At 43.0% G+C, this 21,108-nt stretch overlaps 1 protein-coding gene across 2 annotated transcripts in view; it reads right to left on the bottom strand.

Annotated features, from left to right (window-relative positions):
- Positions 1-21,108, bottom strand: part of FGF13 (fibroblast growth factor 13) — a 499,638-nt gene that overhangs the window by 208,145 nt on the left and 270,385 nt on the right. For both annotated transcript variants that reach the window (XM_036740119.1, XM_036740118.1), the window contains exon 3: positions 4,119-4,286. In XM_036740119.1, the coding sequence (XP_036596014.1) occupies positions 4,119-4,286 (168 nt within the window). The remainder of the gene's footprint in view (positions 1-4,118; positions 4,287-21,108) is intronic.

Here is a 21,108-nt window from a genome sequence, read left to right as displayed (position 1 = left end):
ATAACAACCTTTATTCCAGGCTTTGCCTCACAGGGTTCTTATAAAGGTGAGGTCAAAGAAGATAATGTAGGAGGGAGCCTTCTATAAATTATCAAGGACTACATAAATGTAAAGTCTTGCTCTGGCCTCCCAACACGGCTAGATGTGCCAACACTGTGGATTTACTTTCTCCCAAGCGTCTCCATTATACTAAATCAGCCGATGACACTGGAGACTGTTGACCCAGGAAGAAAAAAAAGAGACAGAGAGTATGTGCTCATGAAAGTTTTCTGGCCTGGAGAGTATAAGGGATTCCTTACCAAAAAACCACGTTCTTGGGCCTGGGCCCAATTTGAATCACAGATATGACACTTGGGCACAGCTCTCTGAAGGTCAGAAGCTGACATATATAATACCACCCTAAGTGGTTATTAGGGAATAATAACAGCCCATCACTGACAATCAGCAAGAGTCATCAGAGTTTGATGAGTGCAGTCCTAAATAGATTGCTTGTAACTAGAAAAGTGTTTGACGTACACTGTACCCATTATTGTCTTTACCTATAGGAGAGCAAATAGTCAGCCTGACTGAAGTTTTAACTTTTCTTCTGATTAACAAGGCCCTTCCCCCTGCTGGGCAGAGATATAACTAGGGCAGAGCAGATGGGCCTTTGCCCCAATACATCAAAATTGAGAATTTGCTGACTATAAATATATTCATTTAGTAATAAAAGAACAGCTAGGAATTAGTTTGCAAAAATTATTGGTTAAAATGTTGCCCTCACAGCAGAGGTGCTGGTCCTCCCTTATAGCTCCATATATACTATTACTTAGAACAAGATGGTATCAGATGACACTAGCTTTTTCCCTCTGGCTGCCCCACTAAGGTGATACTCCCCTCTTAGCAGAAGAGGAGGTTTGTTCCAAGGGTCTCTATCTTTCCCTCGTTGCCCCCAAAAGACTAAATCTCTTGCCTCCCCTACTGGTGTTTTGTGAAAAAGTATCCAGGAGTGAAAAGCACTAGTTACAGCTCTATCTCTCACTTTACTTCACTGTAAAAGCAGGGGATCAACTAGATCGCATCTAGGGTTTCTCCTAGCTCTTCTACTATATAGGCATTGGGTGATTCTGTAGGCATTCTGGTGTAATAAATAGAGCCTTGATGTTAGGAAGAACTGGGTTCAAGTCTTGCCTCTCGATACATATCGACTATGTGACTCTGAGCAAGTCATTTTGCCAATGAGTGACCCAGACAACTCATCAAGACAATAAGTTACATTCAAGTTGCTGAGATGTATCTGTGGAGGACGTTTTGACACACGGAGTTTATCACATGGATGAAATTATAGGTCTGGACTATGTTACATGAACCTCTTTCCCCAGCCGTCTGAAAGTACTCCCCTCAAATTTATGGAGGCATGGTTACTAGGAAAGATTTTCTATAACTGTCAATGTGGCAGATAGAACCAAAGTTGCGACTTGACTAACCAGTTTCCATTTGTTGTGTTGGCCTTGCCTCTGAAAGACTGAGAACAGGTAGACTCATATTTATGAATTAGTAAAGGCTTCCACTGTGACTCTAGACCAAATGCAAACAAAGCACCATGGTCTCTTCCACCTGCCTTACATTGCTTTCCTACAGATTCAAAGACAAGGTTCCAAGTTAAAGCAGAGGAGCTGTCTAAACACAATGGTAACCCAGCTCACTGGGTACCTCTGCCTCCACTAGCAATACAGTCATGCCCCAGCACCTTCAGAGGAGATATAAATGATACACCAGAAGGAAGAACATTCAAGTGAGCCACTGAATCATTTTTTTTTGCCTCTTGCCAAAAATGCTCCATCAAAACCTTCCCAAACTTGCAGATGATGTGCCTGCTGGAAGTGAGTATCAGAGTCCAACACAAGTCTGGTCCGAATGCCTCTTGGTATTATTTCCCTGTTTAAGTGAAAAGTACTGCATTGATTCTTGACTGATGGTCTCTAGGGCCCAGATAACTGGAGAGGCAATGAAGAGTTTTCTCCTTCCAACTAGGAAATCAGAGTACAACTCATAAGTGCTGGACCCTTCTTTGATAGGTCATCATACCCAGGGTCCTGAGGCTGGGCCTGACAGGATACAAGCGTGATTCCAGAAGGTCTTGGGTGGGTCTTACTCTCTTGCCAAACAATTCATAGAAAGAGAGCTGGTTTGGCAATTGCAGACACCTTGGCAGGAAAGAGAAGCTGAGAGAAATCCTCAGTACAAACTTTCAATCTGGCTATTAATGGGAAGCCATGACTTGTGCTCCAATACTCAAACAGAAATCTATACAACCTCACTGCTCATGTGGTGGAAATGAAATCTTAAGAAATAGTAAAGACCAATGGGTCTTGGAAAGGATATAAATTGTTGTCCTTTCTCCTAAGGACTACATATTAGGAAAGCTTTCATAATGGAATAATATATCATGTACAAATGACAAAGTCATAGGAAACTGACAGGGATACCTTGGGAAACTTGCATATTGCCAGGGCAGGGGTAAGGGACAGGACACTACTGAATTCTGATACATAACTTGTTATTTAGAAAACCAGTTTATAACAGGGTTACTGCTTAATCACTTTCTTTTTAATGAACCTCCCCACCCCTGATACCTCCCCCCCACCAATGCCACCCAAGACCAGCTTGTGTGTCTTGACTTTCAGAACTAGAGATGGCAACCCAATGACTTCCCAGTCAATATGGAAAAAAATGCACGTAGTTATACCTCCTTCCTTATAACAGCATCACACAGCAAATGTACCCCCAAATGTTAGGCACTAAAAAGAATCTCAATTATGTGACCAGACCACTAGTGGAGGATATAAACTAATGCATGAACCATTCATGCATTCAAAGATAGAGTGACAGCCAATGGACATGGAACTTCTGGCGAAAAGTCAATGCAAGTAACCTATTCTAACATTTGAAATTCGATTCAAGAAAAAGAAGAAAAAAGGAAGGGATAGAGGGAGGCTGATGGTAAGACACCATTCCTTTAAGATGATAGTTTCCATCCTCAGAAATAGAGATGGCAACCCGATGACTTCTCAGTCAACTTGGAAAAAAGAAAATGCACCTTGTTATACCTCCTTCCTTGTAAATGTATCCCCAAATGTTAGGCACTAAAAAGGATATCAATTATGTGAGCAGACCACTAATGGAGAATATAAACTAACACATTAACCATTCATGCAATGAAAGATACAGTGGCAGCCAATGGATGCTAACCCATCCACAGTATAAACCTAGAAAGTGCATGCATAGCATCTTTCATTAAAGTTAACATCAAGGCCACTTCCAATCGCATATTTATTAGGCTACATGATGTCACTCCCCACCCCACCCCAAGTTGAGTTTGGGATGCTGAGATGGATATAGATGGACAATGTTCATTGTGGTTTCTTTGTGAAGTCATTCAAAATATGTGAATGAGAGCTTTGAGAGAAAATTGGAAGTTATGAAGTAGATTGACCATTTAAAGTACTGAATATTTCATTCAAGTCTCAGTTTAATTCATGGCAAGAAGAATTGTACAAACCTGTACTTTAAGCTGAAAAGAAAAACATTCTACATGTCATTTCCTAAAGGCATGCATTTCATTTTCCCAAATATGATTGGCCGTGCATTACACAGACTGTCTTTTCCCACTCCTCACTGCTGCAAAAAGCAGAGAAGAGTTGGAAAATGTTGAGCAATCTTTGCATTCTTGTTTAAGGGCCATCTATGGGCTGATTGCCACTTTGGGAATGCGAGGGGATGAAGCCAGCACGGGGCTGATGGTGGCTAATGTAGCAAAGCAACTTTGGCAGCCAAAAAGGGACAGCATAATGAGGGGGGCAGGGGGAACCTGAAAACATTTTAGGGGGAAAAGCAGCAGTGCAATCTCACCAGTGGCAGTTGGCAATGATCGGTATTGTACAGTGTCCCAAAGGAGACTGTATAACACTGTCACAGGCAAGCAGGGGCAGTATGGAGTGTGTTGGGCCTCCTGTGTCAGATGCTGGGCTGACACAGGCCCAAAAGAAACCACACAGCACACCGCAAGTTAGAAATGAATGAGAGAGAAAGAAGAGCAAGAGAAAACAAACAAAAACACTGATCCGGCGTGCACAAACCTTCCGGCTCTGTGTTCTCTTTGAGGTGTACTTGCTTCAGTGGGCAGCAGAAGATTTCGTGACACTTAGCACGAAAGGGGGACTCTTTTTTCTTTAATTCCGCTGATTGGATGGAATCTTGCCGTAACATAATGTATTCCTGTGTGCCAGGGGTAGCGTCATCCAGCGCTGCGGTCACCACATAACAAAATGAACTCAAGTTAGAGCTTCTCAAAAGTAGCCATCAACTTATATCAACCCTATTCCCATGGAAGAAAATCAAATAACATTTCTAAGAGTCCAAACTGGGTTCATGAACTTTTTCTAAAGTGACTTGGTTGAAAATATTGCTGCCTAGAGAATAACTACTTGGCAATTCATACTGTTATTGCAGATTCAATGAAAATATTATCATATTATGCTGTGCCAAGAAGCAGGGCTGACTGTAAAAACATACCATGTAGATGCTGCATGTATTAAATAAAGGTTTAGCATAGACATTCTAGGTAGAACTGGCTAAAGGCCATCAGTTATCAGCAAATGAGGGGAATGTGCCTGTGATTACATGTCTGTTCTCAACCTACTGGTTTAACTGTTGGCTGCTAGCCCAGATGAAAGACTACGAGCACATCCAGAACACTGCTTGCTGAGCTTGACAAAGTGACCAATTGGACTTGGGTTTACTCTTTGGCTCTCAAGGGGAATTGAGGGTTATCTCAAATATCTTAATGCACTAAGGCTTCCAAATTGGGGCAGCAACTGGCATTTAAATAAAGTTGCCATTGGGTTGAAAACAGAAGTACCAATCAAGGCACAGTGTATTTATTTCTTGATGGCTACCGGGCATTTTGTTTTATCAAATAGGTCAGTGATATACCCACTCTCCTCCCTTTCCCCCCTACATCTCCTTCTGTCTCTGTACACACATATATTTAGCATTCACACCTTGTAGGGTTCACATATTCTCTCTCCCTTCTGAATAAAGAGCCACCCCACTATGGCATTCTTGTGCTTGCTAACCACCCATCCACCCACCCAAATCATTACCAATTTGACCTTTATTGGAAAAAAACCACAAAAACAAAACCAAAAAACAAACAGAAGACTGACCACATTACTGAATGATTATATTTCATTCCCTCCACAATTAGGCCATTCCATTTTCCCTGTGAGTCAGTGTCTCTGTATCTATGATTAATGAGCTGTTGACTCACAGTACACCCCCAAATGTCTGAACTCCACATGGATTTCTCAGGAGAGATACCAATGGCAAACTCGTTATGGTAAGACTTATTCTGAAGTGTTCTCAAGAACAGCCTGAAGTTTTAATGCCAGAGAACTGGATATTCCCGTGATTGTCAATAACATTTCGCGACTGGGTGAAAGATCATAGAGTGGGATCTTAATGAGCTTCATGGACTTTCTTTCACTTGGGGAAAAAGTAGGATACAAAAGAAAAATCACTTGTGCATGAGTATTATGAGTCCAAAATGAGTCAGATTGCCCCCATTCAGAACTGTTGTCTTCTTTATGAGTCATTAAATTATGCAGTAAGGTGATGAATATTTTAGTCAATTTCACCAGCAGTAATCAAAAATATTATGTCGCCCCAGCACGGTAGCTTGATTCAGCAGAGAGTTTCTTTCATCTCCTAGGAATATGATGATGATAACTTCTCAGGGCTCCATTTGTGGATATAATTCTTTGTTGGAAACATTCCAAAGCATGTGGAATTATTTACCATTATAAATAGATATTTATGATAATGTAGACACCAAATTTTAGCATAATAGCTCAAAAGAGATTTTGACTTTGCCCCTCCAAAATTTCCTAGGAAACTTTCCAAATTTGGACATCTAGAAAACAAATCATCCATTTGAGCATTTACCATATACTGCCACATTGCTAACATAAGATAAGATGGAAAGGCAATGAAGAAGGAACAGGTTTGGATAATACAAGGGGAATTTGTTCTCCTGAAATTTCTGATGAATACCAGAAATCTGTTCTCCCCTCTTGTTTTATGGCTATAATAATGACGTCACAAATAGGCATTTTTCAACATTAATGCCTGACTGAAGGAAAGAGCTTGGGCTGCATCACTAGTCAGCCGCTTCTCCAGCTAGTCATCAATCCTCAGAAAAGCCCTAGGGCTGCTATCATTTGGGCTTAATTAGATACAGTGGGTTATCTGAAACATACCACTGTATTATAGTGAAAGGGATGTTATGACTGATCCAAGAGCCAAGACAAAAATATATTATGTCTGAGGTCACTGAAATCTAAGGCAGCTGCTTCCCACAAAGCTTCCCCTTTTTTGTTTTTCCTTTTTTTCTTCAGACTGAATTCAGCTAGTGCCAAAGGTGTCTCACTTCTTTAACGAGGGCTTTAACGAGTCATCTGTTTGAGCAATAAGCATGGACTCAGGAGATCGCCTTGGGAATCTGGGAGTGTAATGGCCAAGCTTTGTGGCTTTGGCTGGGCCTCCATTAGAACTACTTGTCAATTCCAACGTCAGAGTCCATCAAACCAGTGCCTCGGTATGATATCCGCAGAGCGACTGATTGGATTGCTGACTCTTCACCCAGTTGTTTTAGCAACGTGGAGAGACAGTTGCACTGCCACGTAGGAAACCACAGAATGAGAGGTTAGAATGGATGAAAGATGAGGAAGAGTTCAGAAAATACATTCATTCCAAAGCCTTCCAATATTAACAAGGTGTCTTCGTGGGCCTGCTATAGGAAGCAGAGGCAAAGGGGAGTTTTGCCCTGGAAACAAAGACAGTATATGTTCTTATTCCCAAGCAATGGGAAATAGACCACATTGCTTAGTGGTTCAGGAAGGGAAACTGAGACTGTTGGAAAAGGAATCCACCTCTTGCAATGGGGTTGGATAAAGGGTTTTCCTCTCTTCACCTCACCACCATGTTTTCTGCCTCCTATTTCGATTTCATTTCTTTTCTTTTCTCTAACTTCTGGCACAGCCCCCACGAAGGTGCCTAGGAAGTTGTCAAATAGTGAATGCAACTGGGTCTACCTTGTAAAACAAACAAAAGAAATGCCCCCTCCCCAAAAACCAGGCACCTAGGAAAGGAGGGCTGAAAACACAAGTACAAACATAGACATGATGAAGGGTAGGACTAGGGGAGGGGCATAGCTTAAGGACAGAGGCATCTAGTGTTCTCCTACACAGCCTTTGGGTTAGGCAGAAGGAAGGCAAGGATAAATGGTCTGTCCCAACCACAGTGGAAAGATCAAAATCCAGTTAGCAACACAGAGAGCAGACAGAAAGGGTATTTCTGTTGGATATAATGTGTAGTTATAGAAGAAAAGCAGTAACTAAATCCAGTGGGAAGAGATGACATCAAGGTGGAGGGCCAAACCAGCAAACCAGAAAAGTAAGAGGTAAGGGGAATAAAAAAAACAGTCAAAGATTCACTCTGAAGCCTGAAGTATTTTCAGTCTTCCGGCTAGGTTAGGCAAGTTAGACCTTCTCACCTAATAACTGATGGGCTATTGAAGGCAGTTCTTTTCCCTGTCCACCATATCCTTCAGAATGGACAGTGGCTATATTATCACCAACAGCTACAAAAGATACTCTCTACTGGCCCCTGGTCACCCAGGCAAAATGCTGATGAGAGGTAGTATTGGGCTTCCCAAATGGAATGTTCCCAAGATTGGACAAAACAGGGACCCCCTCTCCTGAATGACTGGGGCTTCATCCCCGATTGTCCACTTGTGTGAACCAGCTGTTCATTCACCTCTGGGTCTGGGGAGAGTGGCTCCTGGGAGACAAGGAATCCCAGGAAATGTACTTGGCGCCATCTATTTGTGGGCAGCAGGAAGCAATGGCTTTAGCAGATCGTGAAGTGGAGCTACTGTTGATGAAGCATGGCCCCAGTCTAAGCTAATGGTTCAGGACTCTGGCTCTTGCCATCAAACCAGAGGAAGAAATAGAGCCTCCTCTGCATTTTTCCATTTCTTGGCTCTTCTGTTTTGACTCTGACATCTTTTTCTTCTGCCATTGGCAATATGCTATTTGGCCATAGTTTAGTGGAAGCAAGAGGTCACCCTTGTTAGGTAAGGGATATACACAAAGGCACTTCTTCCCATATCAACAGGTCAGCAATAAGCTTCAATTTCCAGAACAGGAGAGAAAACATAACTATTGATTTCCAATACTGAAGGTAGCCAATGGGGCATGTGAAAGAAAGCGGAATTATTCCTCACGGTTACATGTGGCCAAGGCTAGGATCACCTTTGAGAGAGGGAGTCAACTGGATCAGTGTGGGCAGCCCACCTAACCCAAAGGCTAGACCTGGCATTAGGAAGACACACACACACACACACACACACACACACACACATTTCCCATACTCTAACAGAACTAATATAAAAACAAATACTGAATGGGGGGAGTGGGACATGACTTTTTATAAGCAAACAGGATTATGGAGAGGATTACTTAGAAAACCATCCAAAAGAAGATAAGTTCAAGGAACTAGGATGTTTAGCTTGGAGAAGACTCAGAGGACATGAGAGTTATCTTCAGCTATTTAAAGGTCTGCCATGTGAAAGAGGAATTAGATTTGTTTGGCCTTTTTTAAAATTTGGCTCCAGATTGCAGATCCAGAAGCCATGTGGGAAAGATACAGTGAATCAAGTTTCAATTAGATGTAAGGAAAAAAAAATCCACTATCAACATCTTAATAATGAGAGTGATCCCCATGTGGAATGGGTCAGCTACTTAGCTTGGCATGTAAAGCTTGTCATAACTTGGCTCCTTCCTACCCTGACTCTTCTCCACCGACTATGGTGCCTCTACACTGGCATACTTATATTCTCTTGAGTACAACACCATATTTCCCATGCCTGGGCCTTTGCTTACTATTGCTCCAAGCCTGGAATGCTCTACTGCCTCATCTCTGTCTCTCAGTTTCCTTGATTTCCTTCAGGTTCGACTCAAATCCCACTTACTTTAGGAAGCATTTCTCAATCCTCCTAACTGCCGATGCCTTCCTCTCTCTGAAAGCCTTCCATCTACTCTGTATATGTGTTGTATATATCTAGTTGTTTACATGCTGTCTCCCGAGTTTGATCCTAAGATCCTTGAGGGCAAAGACTATGTTATAACTTTCTTTGTATGACTGGCATACAGTAAGTGCTTAATAAATGCTTACTATCTTGGAAGGTAATTGGACTTGCCCTCTCTGGAGTTCTCCAGACCAAAATTGGATGACCATTTGGCCAGGATGTTGTAGAAGGGATTTCCATTTGGATACAGGTTGTACTGGATGGTTTAGGAGGTCCAGTGGTATGGTGGAGCCAGCTCAGAACAGCTCAAGAGAAAGTCAATTGTTAAAGGTTAAATGTGAGCATATATACCCTGGAAATCGGCAAACACTAAAAATCAGGGCTTGCTTTGTTGTTTTGTTTATAGCCAAAACCTATGAAAGTGAGGGAGGAAAGTTTTCATAATGTAGATGAAACTGAAAAGTATGTCATGCATACATATTTTTTGGAGAGCCTGATGTTAAACAATACTAGAACACTCCTGTTGAGGTCCCTTCCAAATCTGTGATTCTATAACCGGAATTTGGTTAAAACATTAATCTCTAATGAAACCTTTAATAGAAAACTGGTGGAAGAAGTTCAATATAATTTATCTTTTAAATCCATAAGGAAATGTTTTATAGAAGACAAAACTACCCTATTAAGCACCATTTAAAAGTAAAAGAAGCACGAAAGATTCATTCCTACTATTATAGTGAAGATTTCTATGAAGTAGCTAAGTGGCTTCAAATCTGACATGTCAGTGATATCATCCATTTCAAATGCCTGATAAGAGGGGTAACTGACATTTCTAAGAAGCTTGAAAATTCCCAAAGTGTTTTCTGCCCATTATTTCATTTGATTCCCCCAAACCTCTGCACCTTAGGTGCCCCAGACTTGATCATCTCCCCTTAGCAGGCTCAGAAAACTGAAGTGACTCATCCAGGGCTGCACAGATGGTGTCCGAGGTGGGAGCTGGACTCAGGTCTTCATACCTCCTCAGTCCAGCACTCTGGACTTCCACAAGAGGCAGGCACCGTAGGGAGAATGCAGTAAAGAATGTACTGAGATGCAAAAATAATGTTCCCCCACTGGCCACTAGGTGGCACAGTGGTTAGAGCACCCAGCTCTGAGTCAGGAAGGCCTGAGTTCAGCCTCAGACCCTTAGATGTCTGACCCTAGACAAGTCACTTTGCCTCTGTCTGCCTCGGTTTCCTCATATATAAATGGGGATAATAAGGGCAGCCAGCTCCCAGGGTTGCTGTGAGAATCAAATGAGATATTTGGGAAGCGCTTAGCACAGTGCCTGGCACACAGTAAAGGTGATATAAATGTTAGTTGTTGTTGTCATCCTTATTATTAATTAGTGGTGGATCCTGGGTCAAGTGATTTCCATTTTCTGGGCCTCAGTTTCCTGTCAACTGGGGACCATAATTCAATCAGAGAGCTAAAGATGAAAAGGCCCTCAGAGGTCTACTAGTCTAACCTTTTTTAAAGGGGAGTAAAATAAGTCCCAGAGCAAGGACGTCTCTTGGCCAGGGTCACTCCGACAGTATGTGGAGGAGCCTAGATTTCAGGTATCTGACTCCAGGTCCAGGACGTCACATGATAAAGCTGGGATGTAGCAAATGAGCTAATGGTTTCCAATTAGATCAGCTTCACCCCTACCCCCACCTCCAACTAGCATCTTCTACTTTATTCAAAGACAGAACTCCAACCAGAAACAGGATAGGAAACTACTAAAACAAAGGCTTATGACCTCAGCAACATCAGCTCAGTGCTGGGACACTGGAATGTCCAAATGAAGTGTTTGTTCACTGTCTTGGCGCCCCAGGGCTGCTAAGCGAGGCCTGTTCTTCTCAGGAGACACGACCCTTTTCTCGCTATTAAAGTAACTTCACAAAGATGACTCACCACCCTTAATTAATGATACATGATGCTCAAGTGAGGTAACAAGAAGGCAGCCACTGCTGAGAGAATAGGGCCAGGCCAGTAGATGCCAGAGCCAGAGCAACTATCCAGTCTTGGAAAATCGTTAGAACATGGGGAAGAGAAGAAATGATGCAGGCATTATCACAGATGAAGCAAAGGAAGAAGGCCATTACAGAATTCACCCCTCCGTGCCTAGGAGTGTTGTGAATAATAGCAAGCCAAATCTACTATAGCATACGTTGGTAGCGGACCCACACGTTTCTCTTTCTATTCACTGCCTGAGATACAGGGCAAGAATGTGCCAGTTCAGGCTTCCTGATAGCTTCCAGGTGCAAAGACTGTGCTAACTACCCCAAACAATCATTAAAAAATGTTCAGTTGACTGATGAGAGATTCACTTCACTGAACTGCGCCAGGTAGCCAGTTGGGAGACGGCCGGCAAAGTCTCTGAAAGTCTTGGATTGTGAGATCTGGAAGTGACCCCGGACACCGCCAACACACAGTGAATGGAAAGCAATGGCTTAAAGCCAGGCAATTCCTAAGAGTGAGAGGCTCATTCAAAGCCAGGCCTGGGGACTCCCTACTCAGTCAAAGCTGCGTCCACATTTTGGGCTTCTACCTTCCTGTCACCCCTATCATCCCATCAGGTCTTGTGCCTTCCTTCCTTCCACTTTACCTTCCCCCTCACTAGTCCGTTAATGCCTCATATATAGATTACTTTAAGAAGTCTTTTCTGCAGAACTGCCTTAATCCTAGGGTCTTAACTCTGCTGATTCTCTCCAATTTATTCTGCATGTGGCTTCTTTGTACAGTTGTCTCCCCATTAGACTATGAGCCCCTTGAGGGCAGGGACTGTCTTTTGCCCTTCTTTGTATCCCCAGTGCTTAGCACGGAGCCTGCACAGAGTAGGCACCTAATAAATGCATGAAGACTGATTGCATCTAAATTGGTTTCTCTGTCTCCAGTGTCTATCCAGTCTGTTCCAAATACGCTGTACCAGGCTATCTTTCTAAAGTGGGGACACTAGGTGGCGCTGCAATGGATAGAGTACTGGGCCTGGATTCAGGAAGGCTGATCTTCCTGAGTTCAAATCCTGACTCAGACACTTAGTAGCTGTGTGACCCTGGGCAAGTCACTTCACCCTGTTTGCCTCAGCTTCATCATCTATAAAATGAACTGCAGAAGGAAATGGCAAACCACTCTAGGATCTCTGCCAAGAAAACTCCAAATGGGGTCACAAAGAGACAGACATGACTGAAACAACCAAACCACAACAAAAAAACATCTTCATAAAACATCACTTCCTGCTTGGCACTGGCCTGCACTCCTACCATTTTTCACTGCCCACAGGAAAAACTATGAACCTTTAGGAAGATATTCGAGGCCTTCCAAAATGTAGCTTTGATCCACTGTTCCAGTCCTTTCCCTATCAACTCTAGACCAATAGGTGTCTCTATTTTCCCTTCAAAGTTCCACTATCTTTAGGCACTGTGCAGTGTGGCAATATTGCTTCTTCTGACTAGGAAGTCTTGCCTAAAATATTCCTCTCCAGAAATCCAAATGCATCTTCTGCTCTAAGTCCACCTTCAACTCCTCCTGCTGCCTTAAGCTTGCCGAGACTCCTAGAAGCCACAGCGATCTTGCTCTCACCTGAGCTCATAGCCAGTGCTATGCTGACTTGGTTCAGAGGAGACATCTAGTAAATGTGGAACAAAGGAAAGAATGAGTGAGCAAACGAATGGAAGGCCATAGCACTTTCATATACAGTCACCTGAAGGTATGGGAGATGAGAAAGAGTACTGACTTTGGGGTCAAAAATATGAGTTTGCATTTCCTGCCACTTGGTGACTGTGTTTCCTTGGGGAAGGCTCCAAGCCTTTCTGAGCAACTAGAATAGAGTGGAAGAAGTCAGAAAGACTTGGGTTCAAATGCTGCCTCAGACATTTTATTGTGTGACTCTGGGAACCTCTCAGCCTTAGTTCTCTTATCTGTAAAATGAGAATGGTACCTACTGCCCAGGGTTGTTGTGAGGATGAAATGTGGAAACTTTAAAGCATTTTATTTTCATTTTTATTGTTTCAGATATTCTTGTGATTTCATTGGTATCAAGAACTGCCATGCAGGAAACTCCCCCAACCAAAGGAAATCGGCATCTACCCTGCAACTTGTGGTCCTGACCCCCAAGTCAGCTCTCTAGCCTCTCGGCCACAATTATTAATAATCTGTCCAACGGAGATCCACATGCTTGTGCTCCCTAGCTCAGAACTGCGTGCAGGGCATGGGCCTCAGTAATGCTCACCAGGCGAAGGCTCTGCACATCAGGAGATAATGGAGGTAAGAGAAATACCATTGAAATGTCAGCTCCTGTTATTATCAGGACTTTGATTATATCTTAAGAGAAAAGTTCAGGTAGCTGGCTGCAGCATGTTCCCTGCAGCGTGGTAAGCAAATTGGGGCAAAGTGACCCAGGAGGAAACATTTGTTGTCTATTGATTTCCTTCCTTCTCATTGGGTGGAATATACCTGTTTACTTCAAGTATTCCACTCATCGGAAGAGCAGAAGTTTCCCTAAGCACATTCATTACAGTGTGGGCGGGGAGAGGGGGTGACTCGCATATTAGGGATATAGTTTAGAGGGGGCGGAGTCTCGCTTCTGGCCGCAATGTCCCAGAAATGATGCTATTACCCATTGTCAATGACTACTTGCCCTCTTACCAGCTTGACTCCACTGTGATTGCTTTTTCTTGACCCAAATGGAATTAATGAGTCCGATAGCGTCTTTCCAGCAAGCTAAAGCAATGATTTCCAAATTGATTCCCTTGGGTCAGGCTGCTCCGACCCGGGCCAGGGGCAACAGACAAACAGACAGACTGGCAACAGTCATCTCTCTGAGTTTTATTACCACTCTTAATATAGCTTCAGTCAGACAGCTCCAATGACATCATAGCAACTCAGAGAAACATCTTTAAAACTCACTCAACCTTTGATCGTGAACTTCCCTTGGGCCTCCTTGCAAACGAAATTGCTACTTCTACTTCTATCAATCTTTTCTATTTTTTTTTAGGTCACCACTTCTCAAGGCACCAAAGTTGATTCTGGAACACACTCACTGAACTTCTCAGGGAACAGTCCACCCTTCCCATACCAAATCACTCTCTCTCCTGAGGGCCTTCCCTACACTTCTCCATCAATATATAGGACCAAAATGTTCCAGAAGAGTTGTCCACTAGCACCCTCTCCTTCCTGATATCTCCAGTTACTTTTCCTGACCAGAAAAAGATTCCAATTTCAAACCAGGAAGACCAGGGAGACCCAGGAAGCAAGAGGTCTCCAAGAGACCTGGTGTTCCAAAAGAGTTGGGAGCTGGAGTAATTGAATCTAAGGTCACTAGTAGCATATATTTCTATGTAATGATTTTCCTTTGTAATCCTACATATTTTATTTTATGCAATAAAAGATATTATTCTGAGAAGGGGTCCATAGGTTTCACCAGACTGACATAGGAGGCCATGATACAAAAAAAGCTAAGAACCCCCACTACAGACCAACCTTCTAATTTAAAAAAGAGGGAAACTGAGGCCTAGAGAAAGGAAAGGTCTTGTTCAAGGTCACCTAATTAAATAGTAGAAGACAAATATGAACCCAGGTCTCCTGACTCCCAGTCAAGTGGGCTGCTTCTGGCAAATTCAACTAGACAGAAGCTCAGATAGTATCCCAAGACAATGAAGGACTGATGCCCCAGGGCCTTACTCATTCTCTTCAGACCAACCAGTTTGTCTTCCTCTCTGTTCCTTCTTTCCTTTCTCTCAATAGTCAATCACAAGACATACCAGAGCTCTTCACAAGGGAGTTATTTTTATCTAATTACAGCATTTTAGTAGTCGATATGGAAGCACAAATCATTTTCCTACATGAGGCTGCCTCAAAGTGGGGCTGGGGGTGGGGGAAGAGGAGGAGGAGAGGCTGACAGGCAACATCCAATCCTTTTGGAAAAACCAGCAATATGAGTATTTCCCCCAGAATAACCCACAGAGGTCATAACGTACCAACAAAGAAAAGCCCTACAAAAGGAGAGACTATTGAAAATGCTCCTAAAACATTTCCAAGGGAGGCAGTGATGCAAAGTGGTTAGAATTCTAGACATGGAATCAGGAAGATCTCATTTCTAATCCAGTCTCTGTCACTTACTAGTTGTGTGGCCCTGGGCAAGCTACTTAACCTCTTTGAGCCTCAGTTGTCTCCTCTGAAAAATGGGGCCAATAATATGGTCATTGTTAGAACTGAAGGAAATAAACCTTGATGAACTATTCAAGTGTGAGGCATTACTGTCGTCATCGTGATCATCACTCTTGCTGACTACTTGGACCAGGCCTGTGATTTCATCATGTGACGGGGTGAGGAACTTCCTTCCTGATGCCAAGCAATACCTTCTCCACTTGGAAAACTTAGAGAGGTGCTCAGAGAACTGGCCTAGTGTCCTACGGCCAGTATGTAACAGGTTGGATTTGAACCTGGGTCTCCCCAACGCCAAGACCAGCTCTCTTGTCCACTTCACCGTGTTGTCTGTCATCCTACCATCACTGTCATCACATTCTTCTAATATCGATCATTATAATAATGTCATTGGCATCATCATTTGTTAAAATCAGGTAACCACGCAGTATAATGGGAGAGGCACTAGCTCTGAAGTCAGAAGATCTGGGTTCAAATCCCAATTCTAGGCACTTACTTGGGTAATCCTCTCTACCCCTCGATCTAGGATCCTAAGTCCCTTCACCTCTGTGGGCCTCAGTTTCTTCTTGGGTATAGTGAGGGCACTAGATGAGACAGCCCCTGATGTCTCTTCCAGCTCTCAATCTCAGCTCCTCTGATGCTACAAAATGACGATAACTCACACTTCCACACCACTTTAAGCACTCTCCTTAAAACAATCCTCTAAGGTAGAGAATACCAAGTGCTATCTCAGTTGTACCAATGGGAAAACCAGAGCTCAGAGGGGCAAGTAATCAGCAGAGGCAGCTGGTAGGTTGGTGGTTAGAGAGACGGGCCTGGAGCCAGGAAGATCCAAGTTCAAATGTGGCCTCAGGCACTTACAAGATGGGTGACCTCAGGCAAGTCAATTAACCTCTGTTTGCCTTGGTTTCCCCATCTGTAAAATGGGGCTAATAACAGCACTTACTTTGCAGGGTTATTGTGAAGATCAAATGAGATATATTTGTAAATTGCTTAGCACAGTGCCTGGCACATAGTGGGCACTTTTATAAACATTTCTTCCCAGGGCTGCACAACTGATATGTGGCAGACCTGGGACTCAAGACCAGGTCTCCAGGTCTTTTGATGATGATGATGACTGCTGCTGATAATACTAGTAGAAAATCATGAGTCCAAAAAAAATCATAAATCTTCAGTGACATTTCTAAAGCCCTTTAATATTGACAGAACACTGTCACTCTATCAAGGCTAGAGGGCAGGAAATATAGATATTATTACCTCCTTCCTATCCCACCTTCACATTTTACTTAGAATGAAGCTGGGACTGGGGGGGCGGTGCTTAAGCTGCCCATCCACTGGCCCAAACCCAGAGTGGGATCCAAGACTCCAACTTGGGTCTCTTCTTATGCTAAGACCTTCAAGGTGCATTCCACTACACCACCCTGAAAGAAAGGCCCCCTTCCATTCTGGGCTTCAGTCACAGGCAGCCCTTTTGGGAAAGGGTGTGAGCATTCCTACCCAGTGGGACCATCACTGCAGAGAATACAGATGGAAGCTTCCATGCCAGCTTAGAGCCTACTCCAAATTTGGGCGGGAGGAATTTCGAAGCAAATGGTATTTGAGTTTGTTTACTCTTGGCAGCTGTTTCTGTTTAAGAGAAAAGCAGTATGATTATTTTAAAAGCCTGGAGCCATCAACTGTCCTTAAAATACCATTTAATGATTTAGGTGTAAATGAATCATAAACACTTGGATTAAACTTCCCCGTGTTCCCTCCAAACCCAGCTGGTTAAATGAGGTTGGAGGACGAGGCTTTCCAAGATGAGGACCATGCCCATTAAGCATCTGTCATTCAGGACACATGGAGGGGCTATTATTTTGTCCCACTTTCAAATTCTAAAAAACCTAACAGGCTGGAACTCTTGGTAACCCTTAACGTTCTATGCTCTTGTGAGTAGCTATCATTTCCATATCATTTTCATTACATTATTTCATTAAATATTATTATTTTCATTGCATAATTGGTTATTATTACATTCATCATCACCTGTTTCATGAGTGGCTGTGGCCAAAAGATTTACTACCTAGCAATCAACACAGTGCTTGAGCTGGGTTGGCCTGCAGCTGCTACATATGCCATTTGGACTCTACTCCAAGCCTTTCCTGCTTGCTAGGACCAACTAGAACTGGGGATCCTTCTACTAGCTTTGCCCTTGAAAAAACAATTTCACCGTCACCTCATGCTGAGCCCCCATGGGGCAGGAGAAAGAGTTACATTTGCAGAATCAAAGGTTCTTGGTTCAAATCCTGTCCCTGTCACGTACAATCCATGTGGTCTTGAACAAGTCACTTCTCTCTGGGCTTCATCTGTAAAATGAGAGGACTAGCCTAGATGGCATCTGAGGTTCCTTCCTGTACTAGACTCTAGAGTCCTATATGTTTTCCTGGATGTGTCACCTTATCTCTCTGGGCCCCAGTTTACTTTACTGTAAAATGAAAGAATTGCTCAAATGGCCTCTGAGGTCCCTTTCTGTTCTACATCTATAATTCTATGTGTGTCTCTGGACAAGTCACTTTAACCTCTCTGGGCCTCAGTTTCTTCCTCTGTAAAATGAGGGGGGTTAGATATGGTCTTTGATGCCCCTTCCAACCCTAGATCCATGATTACATATGAGACCTTGGACAAGCCTTGTCATTTCCCTGTGCCCCAGTTTTCTCATCTATTAAAAGGGGGCAGTAGATTTGACAACTTCTGGTCACTCTTCTAATCATAAATCTAAGATCCTATGAAAATAGCAAATCACATCTCCTCCCTGGGTATCACTGTCCTCCTCTGTAAAATTGGGGGGGGGTGGACCAAATGGCTTTGAAGTTCCCTTCTAGCTCTACATCAATCAATAATAAACATTAAGCATCTACTATGTGCCAGGCACTGTGCTAAGTTGTAGGGATACAAAAAGGGACCAAAGACAGTCCCTACCCTCAAGGCGCTCACAATCTAATCGAGACAGTATCTTCTCAGAGGTTCAAATTGATGGTCCTGTGAGGCACAGAAAAAAGGAATGTGGAGAGTAGCAGATTAATACTTAATATAAATACTATTTGATGAAGGTATTTCGTATAGGACACTGCCATTATAGTACATGTTTGCTAAGCAAATGAAGGGTTCAAGAAATCTCCAAGAGTCAATCCCAAAAAACTCAAACCTACTCCTATATTTATTTGCTTCTTTGGATTAGTTTTCTTTAAGTTTGCAAAGAGGGACATCTTATTATTTAGTTTTACTGAGTTATGCATTTATAGAACTGGAGATAGATGGTTATACCTTTGGATTTCGTTGTACCAAATAAACCACATGAAAATATATATAGTTGAAGACTGGCTTGGGTGTAGAAATCTATATATTGTAGCAGGCTGCTCAGGATGGCAATGGCTTGATTGAAAACCAGCATTCTTTTTGCAATCCAATGCCTCGAACCTCTTTGTCATTCTCATTTTTCTTCCTTAAATCAATCAATCTCCCCCTGTTTCCCTGTCTGTTTCCCATCAAACATATCAGAAAAACCAAAGGTAGCACTCAGGATCGAAGGTATAGTCTCCTCAAAACAATGAGATGATGCTCTAGTGTTTCCCTCCAAGACTGGAGGTGCTAGAAAACTCAGAATCAATGTCCTTGTCCCTTGACTGGGCCCCCTTGTGGCTGGTGACCCCAGCCCACTTCTGGTCAATCTCAGTAGCCATGAGCTTCCACCCTATCCCAGCCAAAATGGGAGGCAGATAGAAAAAGTAATGAGGGGAAAGCAAGGCAACTGGCCAAGGGAGATGAATGAAGGCTGACTAGCTTCTCCTACCCCCCACACCAGATGGAAGGAGTGACTGCTCCTTTAATTTAATAACCCTTCCCATGCCCTGCCAAGGACAAATCACATTCTGCTGACTGATGTTCTCAGAGCCTCTGAGGAGCCTCTGATAACAGCCTTATTTGCTGAGGGGAGGAATTATGCAGGGGAATTATTTGTCTTGATTTTCTCCTCAAAATGAAGAGAGAGTGTAGAGGCTAGATAGAAGGCAACAAAAGACTAGAGAATGGGGCTCAACCCACAGAGCCTTTGCTTTTGAGGAAAAAATTCTTCATTCTGGGGCAAGTCCATCCATACTAGGGGTAGGTCAAGATGGCCCTGCCTATGCTGAAGGGCATTCACAATGACATGACCCAGATGAATAGAATGATTTGGATAAAAGGGTAACATAGCCACTCTGGAGCCACCAGCTGGCACACTTAGACTGGCGCCACCAGTCAGAGGAGATTTGTGGCGGCTGCTGCTGAATTTGCAAAATTACAGCAGTATGGCTGGGCGATACCAGAGAACATGGCGAAATGCCCCCTTCCTCAGTTTGCCAGGCATGGGAGTTCTCTTTAGGTTAGGGATTCTTAAATCTGGAGTTTACTGACTACCAAGAGAATTGTGGATAGATTTCAAGAGGTCCTTGAGCTAGGATAGTAAAAATACATCTTCATTTCAATACAATGGGTTTCCTTGGTAATCCGATGCATTTACAAAGATGTTCCTGAGAAGGGAACCAAAAGTTTCACCTGACTACCTAAGGGGTCTATGACATAAAGTTAAAAATCTCTAAGTCTAGTGTCATATACAGTCACTTCACTTCTCTCTACCTCAGTTTCCTTATCTGTCAAATGAGAGGGTTTAGTAAGATGGCTTCTAAAGTCCTCCCAGTTCTAAATCTCTGAGCCTATAATGCTATGAACTAAAGGACCTAGGAGGTTCTTTTTAGCATCACTACTATGAAGTAAACTCCCCTCATATGCTGGAGGGGCCCAACATCTATCCCTGCACTCCCAAACCAAGGCTCCAGAGAAAAGGATGGGCCACATGGGATCTGCCCCAATAACTAAATTCTTTGCATTTGATTTGGAACTTTGCTTTCCATAGTGAGAGTGTGCCCCAGAGACCTGGCAGCAACATGTGTTCCATTCTTTCTGCCTTTCCAACCTATTTCAGTTGGATTTCTGATAGAATTGGCTTTTTATTAGAGAGCTCTGTTCAAAAGCATTCCCCTTCCCCTTAGTTCTCTCCTCAGAGTCCTGCATGGGCCATATACCCCAGCCTCATGGCTTCTACAGTCTAGATTCTCTTTCGAAGGAAGGTATTGCTATCTATTCTGGAGCTCCTCTGAAAGCCCTCCACAATTTTCTTGTTAGGACTTCCTCTGAAAGCCCTCCATGATTTTCTTGTTAGGACCACTTCTGATCTCTCTGCCTCAGTTGATGATGGGTGTTTTTGTTCTATTCTTAGGTTTGACCCACAAAGGATAAGGAGAGGCATTGGTCCTAGGGGGTTACCAAAAACCCCCACTCGATGCCTAGGCTCTCATTTTAAAATCAACTATCCTACCAGGCAAGCCACCCTGTTTATTGAGAACAAATGCTGAAGCCCTCCCCAAACTTAGGGGGCACTAGTTAATTCTCCAATGTAACCTAAGAGTTACACAGGGTGCCCAGAGCATCTCATTTTAGAGTTCATGATTATCAGGCCTTAAAAAGTTTCAGTATCTGCCTAAGGCTCCACACTATGTCATGAGAAGGGCTGCTTGATAACCAGTTCTTTCCTTTTTCCATTGGATCATCTATTCAAAAACTGGGATAAGTGAAAAGTAGTTGCCCTTCTCTGGGATAGTATTTGTATACTGTCAAAGGATGAAGGAGAAGACTGGCATTTACTGAAAGTGGAGGCATGTTCTATTTACCTCGAAGATTGGATACACATTGATTTCACATGTATAATGGTTATTGTATTG

The sequence above is a fragment of the Trichosurus vulpecula genome, chromosome X, assembly GCF_011100635.1.
Source record: "Trichosurus vulpecula isolate mTriVul1 chromosome X, mTriVul1.pri, whole genome shotgun sequence".
Lineage (NCBI taxonomy): Eukaryota > Metazoa > Chordata > Mammalia > Diprotodontia > Phalangeridae > Trichosurus > Trichosurus vulpecula.
Note: the sequence above shows the minus strand (reverse complement) of the source record. Positions and strands in the feature narration are given on the sequence as shown.